This window comes from Camelus ferus, chromosome 2 (genome assembly GCF_009834535.1).
Source record: "Camelus ferus isolate YT-003-E chromosome 2, BCGSAC_Cfer_1.0, whole genome shotgun sequence".
Lineage (NCBI taxonomy): Eukaryota > Metazoa > Chordata > Mammalia > Artiodactyla > Camelidae > Camelus > Camelus ferus.
In genome coordinates, this window is record NC_045697.1 from 62,284,367 (window position 1) to 62,296,926 (window position 12,560).

Consider the following 12,560-nt stretch of genomic DNA (forward strand, 5'->3'; position numbering starts at 1 on the left):
AAGAAGCTAGTAAGGTTGGGAAAGGAGAGGTATGAAGTCAGCTTTAGTTATAGCTGTAGGTCATTTATCCCTTTAAATACTTTCAGTAGGTAACTGGAGATAAATACTAAGCACAAATAAGGAGTCTAAATTATAAGGCGTTCAGAACCATTAAGAGGTGGTTGGTAGAATACAGTAGAGTTTACAAAGAGAAAGAAGACTGAAGGCAGGATATTTGGAAATACCACTGTTAGAGTCATGTGAAGGAAGATGAATCCATAAAAGAGACTAATTTATTCATTCATCCACTTATCAAATATTCATTGTGACTGTTTACTATGTCCCAGGCATTGGAGACACCACCTTAAACAAGATAAAAGATGGCTATATGTTCAAGAAGACTATCACCTACTGGGGAGACACAGACAACATAAAGTCAATTAAACTGAAGTGATATGGACAGTCCTAACCAGGACCTAAGGAGGCTGGGAAGACTTCCCAAAAGCTGAGTTGAACAGACACCTCATGCATGAATTAATAGGAGTATACCAGGCAAAAGGAGAGGGGGATGGTGCAAAGGGTAGAGAAAGTACTGCAAACAGAAAACACTTGTGCAAATCGTTCCACAACAAAAGATATTTAAGGAATAAAAGGCCAGTGTAGCCAAAGCACAGAGTGTGATGTTGGACTGGTAAAAGTGTTTGGTCTTTACCCAAAGAGCTGTGAGAAACCATTCCAAGATTTTGTAAAGAGTGTGTCTAGAAATTTTCATTTCTGAAAGATCATTACTGTTAGACACTGGATTGGAGAGGCAAGGAAACTGAAAGCATAGAAACCAGTTAAGAGTCTGGGAAAGTAATCTAGGCAAGAGATGGTGGTGGCCTGAACTAGATTTGTGGCAGAGGGGAAGGAAGAGTGAACAGATTCGACATTTTGTAAGAAAAAGATGAGGATGCTCTCTATGTACTAGTACGAAAATCTTTTCGACATATACCAAAAAAAAAAAAAAAAAAAAGGTGCAGAAAAGTGTGGATGCTACTTTTTATCTGTAAAAGGGGTTGGGGGGGGAGAAAGGATCCCTTTTATATTTGTTTGAATATGCATAAATCATCTAGAGAGACCACAATCTAAGCACACTGGTTATCTCCTGAGCCGAAGGTTTTCATGGGACAGACAGTGGACAAGAATAAGACCTTACACTTTTTAAACATTTTTATATTTCCTAGCTTATGAATAGTGAGAATATATTACCTACTCAAAAAATTAAGCTAAACGGGAGAGGGAAATAGCTCAGTGGCAGAGCACATGCTTAGCATGCACAAGGCCCTGGATTCAATCCCCAGTACCTCCATTCAAAAATAAAATGGAGAAGGTATAGCTCAGTGGTAGAGCATGTGCTTAACATCCATGAGGTCCTGGGTTCAATCCCCAGTACCTCCATGTAAACAAACAAACAAATCTAATTAACCCCTCCATAAAAATAAGTAATAAAAACTAATTTAATAAAAAATTTATTTTAATTTAATAAAAAATTAAGCTAAAAAAACTTCCTAAAAATTTTTTTCTGAGACAGGACTCAAGAAAAAAAGAATACAATGATGCTAACAAATTTCTAGATGAAAGATAAAAATAAGACAAGAGATGTTTAAACAGTGTAGTTTAACAGTTTAGTTTCTGCTTCTGTCAGGTAGTTTAGATAGAAATGAGCATTGGGCAAGGGGAGAGGAAGGGGAAAGGAACAACTCAGAACACAAGGAATCTGAGCTGTCAATTAACCAGAACACAAGGAACCTGAGCTGTCAATCAACCAGAGCACAGAGAACCTGAGTTGTCAATCAATTAATCAATCAATCACGAAACCAGGATATAAAGACAGGAGAAACAAGGGAAAGGCATCATTTTTCCTCACTGGGATTGGCCCACCCCCAATTCTTGGGAGTGTACTATTCACTTTTTTTTTTTTTACTTTTATTTTCTCCATGAAGTAGCTGAGGGAATAAATAGAAATGTGAGGGGTGGACACGAGATTAGGAGCTAGAAGAAAATGAAGTTTGAAATAGTAGCTGTGGAAAGCGGAAGGGAGAGCAATAAAAATACATAATGAAAATACACTACACATGACTAAAAATTCTGCAAGTTAAAGGGAAAAAAAGGGTATATTGGCCCTGTTCAATAAAGTACATACCACCTAGAATTCTGTCATCTTGTGAAAGGAAGGAAGGTATCTTTTAAGATAATTTATTTGGCACAGGACAGCGTGAAGAAATGCCAAACTAGACCCATCCCTTCCCCTACATCCAACACATAAGCACTATACTTTTTATCCCCGGCGTATTTCCAGAGCCTAGCACAATGCCTGGCACAGGGTTACGCTCAAAAATTCAACTATTCAATAAATCCACTAGGTCTGGCCTCACGGGAAATCGAGGAGCCCTTTGCTTCAGACAAAAATCAAAACAACGGTTATTTGCCGTACGGTTCTGCACGCTATTTCAATATAGGAAGGGAGTGTCAGGTTTATTCAGGAGCAGGCAAGAGACAAAAACTCTCCCTGACTGAGATCACTACGTTTCCTGCACCCTCCACCTCTTGCAGTAATGGATTCGCTCCGGGCCTAGGGAATGTAAGGGAAACGTCTGTAAACGCTGCGCGGCGGGCCGGAAAGGAGGCCCCAAATCCTCAATTCGTCCAGCTCTCCACGTTTCCCTCCTTACGTGGGTCGCCGCGGAGTGTTCACCTACCCTCGTCCGCGTCATACATGTTGGCAAACGTTTCCCGAGCTCCAAACTCTAGAAATCACAGAGAACAGTGCGCAGCAACCGCCGACATCCGCAGCGTGAAGCGAAGTGATTTCCGTCTCTGGTGTTCCCAGAATACTCTGCGTCCCACGCAAAACTCCGCCCACAATACGTCATTGTAAAGTCTGCGCCTGTGCGAAGTTTAAGCAAAGGTTCCCGAAGTGTTAGTATGCACATGCAGAATTTGCAGTCCCCCGCTTCTGCAGCTTTCGGCGAGGACCACTCCTACTGTCTCAGGGTTGGATCCAGCCAATGACAGTTTTTGTTTTCAATGTTGTTGCACATATAATGGCACCTGGAAAAAAATATAAAGAATCTATACTAATAGGTTTTAGATTGAGCTGTGAGTGTGCAACATTCGATGCTTTTTTTTTTTAGTTCAAAGACTTAAAAACACGAAACTTTAAAAACCGATTTCTGTATACATCAACTATACCTCAATTTTTTTAAAGGTTCAAAAGTGTGATTTCTGAACGGCAGGTAGTGCCGACGGTAGAGCGTTGAAGAAGTCTGAAACTGAACAAACCCTCACTCAGTTAATTAACCTTTTCGGCCAACCTAGCCCTTTTCGGCCAACCTAGCTCAGTCTAAGTCCCTGGTACTTTTACCTCCGCGTTAAGTGTTTCCAGGCCAAAGAACTCTCATCGCGAGAACTCACGACATTAGATTTAGGAGGAGGAGCGGAAGTGCGCCCACTGACAAATGACTGCTCTCAGGTAGTCCCGGGCTTTCCTCCAGTGATTAACGCGACTCTGGGGCCTCAGTGCGCATGCGAACAGGTGGCCCCGCCCCTTTGCCCGCGTTCGCGTTTCTCATGCTGCCCGCGCGTTTCACGTCTAGGCTGCTATGCAGGGTCCTGCGGGGATCCGCTCTCATGGTAGTGCGCCATGGCCTCCGGGAGACGCTTCTGGAGAGGAGATGCGCCGCCAGCTGCTCCCAGCGCCCATCGGGCCTGGGTCGTGGGCCTCCCTGTGGCCCGACAGCGACTGGGGGTTACGAGGGAAGTGCTGACATGGAGGAGCATTTTCTGTTCCCCGAGTACGTCCCGGATCCGGAGCCCGCACTGAGCCTCCAACACCGGCTGCAGGAGCTGCAGCAGCGGCAGGAGGAAGAGGAGCAACAGAGGCAACAGCGGCGGGAGGAACGGCGGCTACGGAAGCTAAAGGCGAGCGGGCGAGTGCACCCGGTGGTGGGGCACCCGGACCCGACGGTGCCGCCTAGCGGCCTGAACTGTTCGGGCTGCGGGGCGGAACTGCACTGCCAGGACCCCGGCTTGCCCGGCTACCTGCCCAGCGAGAAATTCAGCGCGGCGGCTCAGACCGAAGGCGGGCTGGCGCGGACGGTGTGCCAGCGCTGCTGGCTGCTGGTTCATCACCGGCGCGCCCTGCGTCTGCAGGTGAGCCACGAGCAGTACTTGGAGCTGGTGAGCGCCGCACTGCGGCGGCCCGAGCCCTCCCTGGTGCTCTACATGGTGGACCTCCTCGATCTGCCGGACAACTTGCTGCCTCACCTGCCCGCGTTGGTGGGCCCCAAGCAGCTGATCGTGCTAGGAAACAAGGTGGACCTGCTGCCCCAGGATACTCCTGGTTACCGGCAGCGGCTCCGGGAGCGACTGTGGGACGATTGTGCCCGCGCCGGGCTCCTGCCGCCCCCTGGCTACCGAAGGCCGCAACACCCCAGCGGGGACCGGCCTCGGGACGGGGAGGAGAATGCGACTCCTTCGACCAAGTCCCGCACAGTGCTCAGGGACGTGCGGCTCATCAGCGCCAAGACTGGCTATGGAGTCGAAGAATTGATCTCCGTGCTCCAGCGCTCCTGGCGCTACCGTGGCGACGTCTACTTGGTTGGCGCCACCAACACTGGCAAGTCCACTCTCTTCAACACGCTCCTGGAGTCAGATTACTGCATCGCCAAGGGTGCTGAGGCTATCGACAGGGCCACCATCTCCCCTTGGCCTGGTGAGCATTAGGCGGCCCGCCCCCTTGGTTTTCTGAGAAGTCTGGTCGCGATTCGGGCACCTAGTACTATATCCTTCCTTTGTGTACACCAGAGGCTGATTGGAGCCTTCCCTTGAAAAATTCTCTGCCTACTTTAGTCACACCTCTGTTCTGTGTCAGTTTAGTGCTAGGAAATACAGTATATGTTGTAACTTTCCAAAAGAAATAATTAAGAGTACTTCTGTGTTCCAGTCACTGTTCTGGCACCTATAGGGGACACAGGGAAGTTCCTGCTCTCTTGGAGGTTTCCCTTGTAGCTTTAGTTCTTTGTATGTTTCTCCAAAAAGTCCTTTTACTTTCTAAACCTCTCTCCACCCCCTCAGTCTTACTCTTCATGTCTTCAGTTTATTCACGACATCTGTATACCATACACATTTAACATTTGAATAATTCACTAATGCAGCATGGTACATGACTTTGTAGAGAGGAAATGTCAACTTTGTGGCTTTAAGGAATGTCTGTATTAACTGCAAAATGGGTCCTTCTGTGACCCTGTTTGTATCTAACAGTTGGCAAAAGGAACTACTTCGTTTGTTCCTTTGAAACCAGTGTTTAACTTTGCTTGATAAGCTGTACTTCTCTGTCCTGGAGTTTGGTTGACTTATACATAGAAGTGCTTTTATAATGGTTAGTAGTATGGAGAAGATGGGAAGAGAACAGGCCTATAGATTTGGTATTCAAATCCTGGTTGAGCCTGTGAGCCAATCTCTTGAGTTTACTTCCTCATCTGTAAAGTAAGGATAATCTTGTAGAGAATTGTCCTGAAAGTTAAGAGAAATAATCACAGTACCCAAGACAGTGTAGCTTCTCATAAATGTTAGTTTTACTCCATTTTCTTGTACAATGTTTATAATAACGTATTTATTCTTTGGTATTTTAGGTACTACCTTAAATCTCCTGAAGTTTCCTATCTGTAACCCAACCCCTTACAGAATGTTTCAAAGGCAAAAAAGGCTTAAAAGAAATGCATCTGAAGTGGAAAAAGATCTTAGCCAGCAAGAACAAAATCAACTTAATGTCTTGAAAAAGCATGGTTATGTAGTAGGTAAGCACCTTCTATAGCAAAAGTCTTATTGGGTCTATGCTAAAATTCTTTGTTGAGCAACCTGAACTACAGCTCTGTGGGGCTAGCCAGTTTTGGAGGGAGAAATTAGTCATTTTGGAACATAGAGTTCCTTTTAGAGGCAAGGCTAATGTTTGGAAATCCAGAATTCATTGCACTGGGAAAGTTGAGACAGTAGATATTAAAGGAAGCAAAAGGAAGGAAAGGAAGCGTGAATAACTGCCTCCTATCTGGCCATTGTCAGTGGTAGAAGCATTTTCACAGAGATTCCAGCCCCCTCCTTGCAAACCAGTACAGGCTGTTGAACTGTACCAGCTTTAAAGTGGATGGTCCCTCTTTCCTTGGTATCTTTTTTCAACCTTTCTTTACTAAAAACAGTTTGATTTCCAACACTATCTCCCCACACCCCCACTCCCCCCACTTAGTATGCACAGCCATACATACATACTTGGTCAGTATAAGAGTCTGACTCTCACTGCCTTTAGAAATAAAGCAAAAGTATCATTGTAGTCTCACTTCCTTCCATACACCATAGTCTTAGTAACTTGTTTGAGGCAAACATAAGAATTATCTGTCTTGAGTCAAAATCTTTAAAGGAGTAACTACTAACTTCAGTATAACTTGTTCTAGGAAGAGTTGGAAGAACATTCTTGTATTCAGAAGAACAGAAGGATGAAGCTACCTTCGAGTTTGATGCTGATTCACTTGCCTTTGGCATGGGAAATGAACCTCTTACAGTTGCAGCTAAATCCACCAAACGAGTAGAATTAACCCCACAAGATGTGAAAGATGCCCACTGGTTTTACGACACCCCTGGAATTACAAAAGAAAATTGTGTATGTATTTGATGTGTTTTAGAAACATTAACTTTTAATTGTACAACTACTCTCTTAATTGGCAAAAAAGAGGTGCCCTTTTCTTTTAGACTCAGTTCTGATTCACTCATAGAACCGGTTCAGAGATGAATCTATAAACCATCAAGTTCTATATGCTATTATGTAGGCTTCACTGCTGACAACCTACTTACATCTTTGGGGTTATAATACCTAAAATCCCAACCTACTTATAACTTTTGTGGTTATAGTACCTAAAATACCAACCTTAGTGAGGGAGACATTTACAGAATCCTAGATTTTGAGGTTGAAAGAAATAAATATCACTACAGTCCAGTCACCTGTTTCATGCTTGAATTCCCTCTATAACATATCCATCAAGCAGTGAACCCAGCATGACTCGCATTCACCTGAAACAGTGTCACCTCACCTTCCAAGTTCACCTCTTTGGTCTTTGACTGCTCTTTGTATTGAGCTGAGCAATCTCCCTGTCACTTGTCCTCCTTGTTCCCTAAAGCTGTACAGAACAAATGTAATGCCTCTTTACTTTTCCAGACTTTGAAGTATTTTAAAGTATACTGTTCTCTCTCTCCTTCATTCTACCCTTTTTTTCTTTCACTGGTTCATCTGACAAAGATGGAATACTTAGTGTGCTGACATAATCCAGACGATTTGTCTCCATTTCCTATAGCTATTCTCTTTGATGGGCTAGTGATGAACACAAGCCCTTTGTCACAATGATTTCTAATTTGTTTTTGTTCTTAAAGTATGACATAAACAACTAAATTTCTTGTATAAGTGCCTCAGATGAGCCTAATTAGAATAGGATTAACTCTATCTATCTTGTTTTTGCACGTATTTTTAATCTACTTGCAGAATCTCCTGGGCAATTTGGATTTTATCTTCAATTCAGCCTATATCCTACATGCTCATTAAATCTCACCTTTTATTCATCTGCAGTTTGGATCATCATCCAAGTCATCAATTGAGTCAAGTGTGCATTTAGGATACAGCCTTAGAACAGATCCATTAATCAGCTTCCTCTGAATCTGGTTACTGACCAGGTTCTAATTTACCTAATTGTCTATGTATAGTTCTGTGAAACAACATTAGATTCTTAAGTATTTTTCCTCCCTTTTGCCTCATCAGAATCACTTATAGTTTCATTCTCAGAATTGTATTCTATCTGGTGTCCCCATATAGGTCTTTTAACCTTTTTTGCCCTCTACAGTAATTGTTTGTGTCCAGTCTTTTCTTCTTTAGCAATCCAGAACTTCAGAGCAACTGTACTGCTTCCTAGTAATGTTCTGTCACTTTAAGTTCACCAATTCATTCTCCCCTTTTAGACTCAGGTCAGGGATAGCAGTTACTTTGGTCATGTGTACCCTCTAGTCAATTAGTCAGAAAGGCAAGAACCCAGCAGTGAGACCTGCAAGGTTTTAAATATAAAAGTTCTTTCAGGCAGTAGGATTCAGTGTCAGTTTATTGATCTATTTATTTGATGCCTTCAACCAGTGTTTCCTAAACTGAACCAAGGAACTCTGTTGTGAAATGGAAGTATTAGGGTCTCTGGTAAAAGGGTTAAAAGATTTCTTTACTGCAGGTGGCTTTTAATATATATATCATTTAATTTTACTTAACAGTAGACTAAAAGAGATAAATGAATCCAAGATAATAGCAATCCTTTACATTTTTCCTCTATTCCTTGAGCCCGTCAATTTTAGGGCTGGGCTTTTTCACATTTACAGGGAAATTCCTATTCTAATGCCATGTTATGTTGTTCCAGATCACATAAAAAGATGGAGGGGTTCTCAGTTTGTTCTACAAAAGTGTGAAACTCTTATTTTTAAATGTGATAAGTAGCTATAAATTTGTGACCACTGTCATTCATAAACTTAGATTCTGGAGCTAATTAAACTTTCTATTATAAGGAACAATATTTGAAAAAACAACAACAGCAAAAGATAAACGTCCAAATCACCCGTAAACAAGAGGAACACAAAGATGCTCTACAGTGTTCCTTCCAGGCAGGTGGCTTTTAATGTGCTGTGTCAAACACAAATTCTAAGAAAAACTATTTGCAGCCCCTTTATGTATTTTCTTGTGAGCCTGTCTTGAATATGACACATTTTTTATCTCCTTGTTATTTTTCTTAAGGTGCAAGTTCTCAAAAGTTTCTTACCTGTTTCTTAACTTTCTCTATTTTCTTTTAAATCAGATTTTGATTCCTTAAATCTTGCCAGAATCTTGTATGCCTGGCTTTCCTTTTCTTTTTTCTCTAGTCTCTTTAGGAGCTCTTCATCCTTAGAAGCCACAGGATTTATAACTTTCTCTCTGTCTCTCTCTCCTTTTTTTCCCCCCCCGAGTATTTGGGGAAAATAAGGAAACCAAAGACGGGAATTTAGAAAAGTTTCTTCAGGCTCTTTACTTGCTCCTAGAAGTGGGTGATCATTGCAAAAGTGCATACTTTCCACTCTAGGATTAAATGTGGCATGTTACGTGACCTTTAGCTGACAACTGCTGCTCCCCAGAAGCCTTGATGGAGACAACCTATTTTCTAGCTTGGGATTGAATCATTAGGGCTTTCAGTTCACACCAAATTTGACAGAATTCGGGGGATGCTTCTGTTTCATACTCCTATAAAGTTATTTTGCCATTACTCAAGATTAAGTTATAAAATAGAGCCATTCGTAAAATGATTCATTTAAGCAGAAAGAATATATGAATTTTATGTGCAGCAAAATCTGGAATACATAGTTTTATTTATTATGAAGCCTGCAATATTTTATTATCACTTTTTATCTTACAGGTATATCACAATATATATGTTCATTGAAAGTAATTCTCTGAAAACTCTGCCTTTTGCTTTATAGATTTTAAATCTTCTAACAGAAAAAGAAGTAAATGTTGTTTTGCCAACACACTCCATTGTTCCAAGAACTTTTGTGCTTAAACCAGGAATGGTTCTATTTTTGGGTGCCATAGGCCGCATAGATTTTCTGCAGGTAAGGAAAGTCTGTACCACTAAGAAATGACTTAGTATTGGGATTTACTTTAAGGAAGCAGATAGAGGAACAAAACTAGGTCTTCCCTTTGTAGGGCTGATACACTATTCTTTTATGTGTATATGTTTGAAAATGTCCGTAATAAAAACTTAGGAAAAAGAAATGGAGGGAAAAAGTACTAGGTATTAAAACCTGTATTTTCAATAGGAAGTTAAGTGCCCCATTCAGCTTGGCATTAAGAAAAGATACTTTGCCTCTGATATTGTTTTATGTTGAAATGTTTTATGTGGAAATTAGAGCTCACGGCTTTAGGTACAGAGTTTATATGCATTAAATAAATTTTACACTTTTTATATCCCATGTATGTGTAATTTTATGTATTTTTTGATTTGGTATTCATTTACATAGCATCATTCAGGGATTTTAGAGTATCTATAGAGTTGATCCCTGTTTTGCCAAAGTGAGGAGAAAAAGGAAAATGAAACATGGATATGTCCAACAGCACTGAATGTAACTTGCAGGCCATTGCCTATAGCAACTTCTTGGGTTTGTGTGGGTTTATAATTTGTTGGAAAGTTAGACTTTCACACTTAACACCTGTTAAAACACTTAATTCCCCTTAGAGCCCATAGAATGTTAATATTTTAAACTTAACTTTATACAGGGACATATAAACTAGACAGTATTTCCTTTTGCTTTTCAAAACAGAAGTTTATGATGATGATGATGATGATGATGATGATGATGATGTATCAACAAGCCTATAGAAGGAATCATAGTCCCATAAACAGGTGAAATGCACTGCTTCTGCCATATTTTGCTCCCTTTTTTAGACATTGATGTAGTTTGATTACAGTTACCAGGGAGTTTGATTTTTTTCCTTTAATTGTACCTTGTAATGTGCTGGTTTTGCAAATTTTTCATTGTATGAAATAAATCCTTCTTCTTTTCTTAAGGGGAATCAGTCAGCATGGTTTACAGTTGTGGCTTCAAACTTCCTTCCCGTGCACATTACTTCCTTGGACAGGGCAGACACTATGTATCAGAAGCATGCGGGTCATACATTACTCAAGGTAAGGGGACAGGCTTTGATGGTTGCATAGTTGGGTTAACATCCCCTGTGACAGTCCCTCGGCCCTGTTAAGAAAGCCTTTGTTGGACAGAACCATCTTCATTACACCAACAGCTAGCTTTCCCCTTACCCTGTTCACCTTGAGAATTTTGGCTATAAAGTGAGGTGGGCTCTTATAAGAAAAGGGATGTTGGATTGGACTGATCCTAGAATAGTGACAGAGCTGGGTTTTTCTAGGTAACACTGTCCAAAACGGTAGCCACATGTGGCTATTAAAGTAAATTAATTACAATTTAATAAAATTGAAAATTCAGTTTTTTTGTCATTGTGACCACTTTTCAACTGCCCAGCAGCCACGTCATTGCAGAAAGTTGTATTGGATAGTGCGGAGTGAAGAGAAGTTACAGGTATTCTCACAACTTGGGGTGCTGCTGGCATCTAGAGGGGGAGGCCGGAGAGGATGCTAACCATCCTGCAGGGCACAGGATAGCCCCCACAGCCAAGACCTACCTGGTGCAAGATGTCAGAAGTGCCGAAATTGAGAAGCTGTCGTTGGGGTGGAAAAGCTCTCCTCCCAGGTTTTTATAATCCCAGACACTTACAGATTTTCCCACCTCTTCTCTCCTGCTCTACTTCCTTCCTTCCTTGGGCTTGTGAGTACTGTGTTAAAATTTCTCTGGTCTTAAAAGACAAAACAAAATTCAGTGTTCTGCTCATTCCTTCTCTTTACAATCTAGGTTATTCTTGCTCCTCACGTCCCATCCTCTGCAGTCCCTGTTTGGCCCTTTCTGTGCCACTGAAATTGTTCTTACTAAGTCCTCCTTAGACCGAGTGGGGACTGTTCAGCTCTAACCAGACATGCTGTAGACACTGTTGGCTAGTGTATAATATTTAAGATCATTGGAGCCAGACTGGGTTCAAATCCCGCTCTGCTCCACCACTTAGCAAAGCCGTGTGACTTTAGGCAAGTTTTTCTTTTAATCTCTGTCCGTTGTACCTATGTCATAAGGTTGTGGAGAAGATTAAATTCCAGGGCACCGTTGTAACCACTATATAAGTATCTGTGGTGGTGGTGGTGATGATGAGGATGATGATGATGATGGTGGTGGGATGTATTTACTGCAAAAATAGCTGCATCCAGTGATTTACCATTAACTAAGGCTCATGCAACCGGAAGTAAGTCAAAATGCAGAATAAACACCCACCCTTCAGTGAGGATAAAACTAACCTGACTTGAGGAGTAAATGCTTCCTTCTCTCTGGATTTCCTAAGGAAGCCACTGTGAAATTAAAACTCCATTGAGATAACTGCCCTAAAGTGAATACTCCAGAGACATGTAGAATTTGCGAAGTAGTGAGCATATAAAAGCAAATAGCAATATTGGATCTGTCAATTTTTGTACCACAGAAGACCTCGGTTCTTCTGTTAAATTCATTCACTTTTTAGATAAAACAATTAATACACAAATTGTAAGACAACTTGAGACCTACAGGAAAGAAAATGTCCTTCGTTTATACAGCTGTCATAAAAATGAACACTATGGTGTTCTACCCCCATGCATCTGTGTAGTTTTCAGAATGAACAGCACTGATACTTCTCAAAGCAACAGGCAGACTTCTCTCCCAGCATAATATAAACAGTTTCTTGGGCTGCCCTGAGAATCATCCTTGCCTTCTGGTTTTACTCACTTCCCAAGTCAAAGTCAGTCCTGCCTCTTAGTTATCACTGAAACCAGCTTCGTAGTCCAAACATAATCTGCTTCCATTAGGCTATTTTTGAGATCTTTAAGTATTTTTCCAGCTTTCAGTTTCTA

General features: G+C 41.6%; 2 protein-coding genes across 6 annotated transcripts in view; one reads left to right on the plus strand and one right to left on the minus strand.

Moving 5' to 3' along the window:
• Positions 1 to 2,871, minus strand: part of POLR2B (RNA polymerase II subunit B) — a 44,212-nt gene extending 41,341 nt beyond the window's left edge. Inside the window, exon 1 of the mRNA XM_006189342.3 lies at positions 2,721 to 2,871. Within this exon, the coding sequence (XP_006189404.1) occupies positions 2,721 to 2,739 (19 nt within the window). The 5' untranslated portion in view covers positions 2,740 to 2,871. The remainder of the gene's footprint in view (positions 1 to 2,720) is intronic.
• Positions 2,872 to 3,456: 585 nt separating this feature from the next.
• Positions 3,457 to 12,560, plus strand: part of LOC102506835 (nitric oxide-associated protein 1) — a 34,781-nt gene continuing 25,677 nt past the window's right edge. For 2 of the 5 annotated variants that reach the window (XR_004312558.1, XR_004312559.1), the window contains exons 1-6: positions 3,457 to 4,735; positions 5,655 to 5,819; positions 6,468 to 6,673; positions 9,544 to 9,675; positions 10,384 to 10,466; positions 10,632 to 10,748. Coding sequence is in view for 2 of the 5 variants with exons in the window: in XM_014563156.2 (XP_014418642.1) it covers positions 3,547 to 4,735; positions 5,655 to 5,819; positions 6,468 to 6,673; positions 9,544 to 9,675; positions 10,632 to 10,748 (1,809 nt within the window). In the remaining 3 variants the exon portion in view is untranslated. The remainder of the gene's footprint in view (positions 4,736 to 5,654; positions 5,820 to 6,467; positions 6,674 to 9,543; positions 9,676 to 10,383; positions 10,467 to 10,631; positions 10,749 to 12,560) is intronic. The other 3 variants (XR_004312556.1, XM_014563156.2, XM_006189345.3) reach the window with 3 other exon arrangements.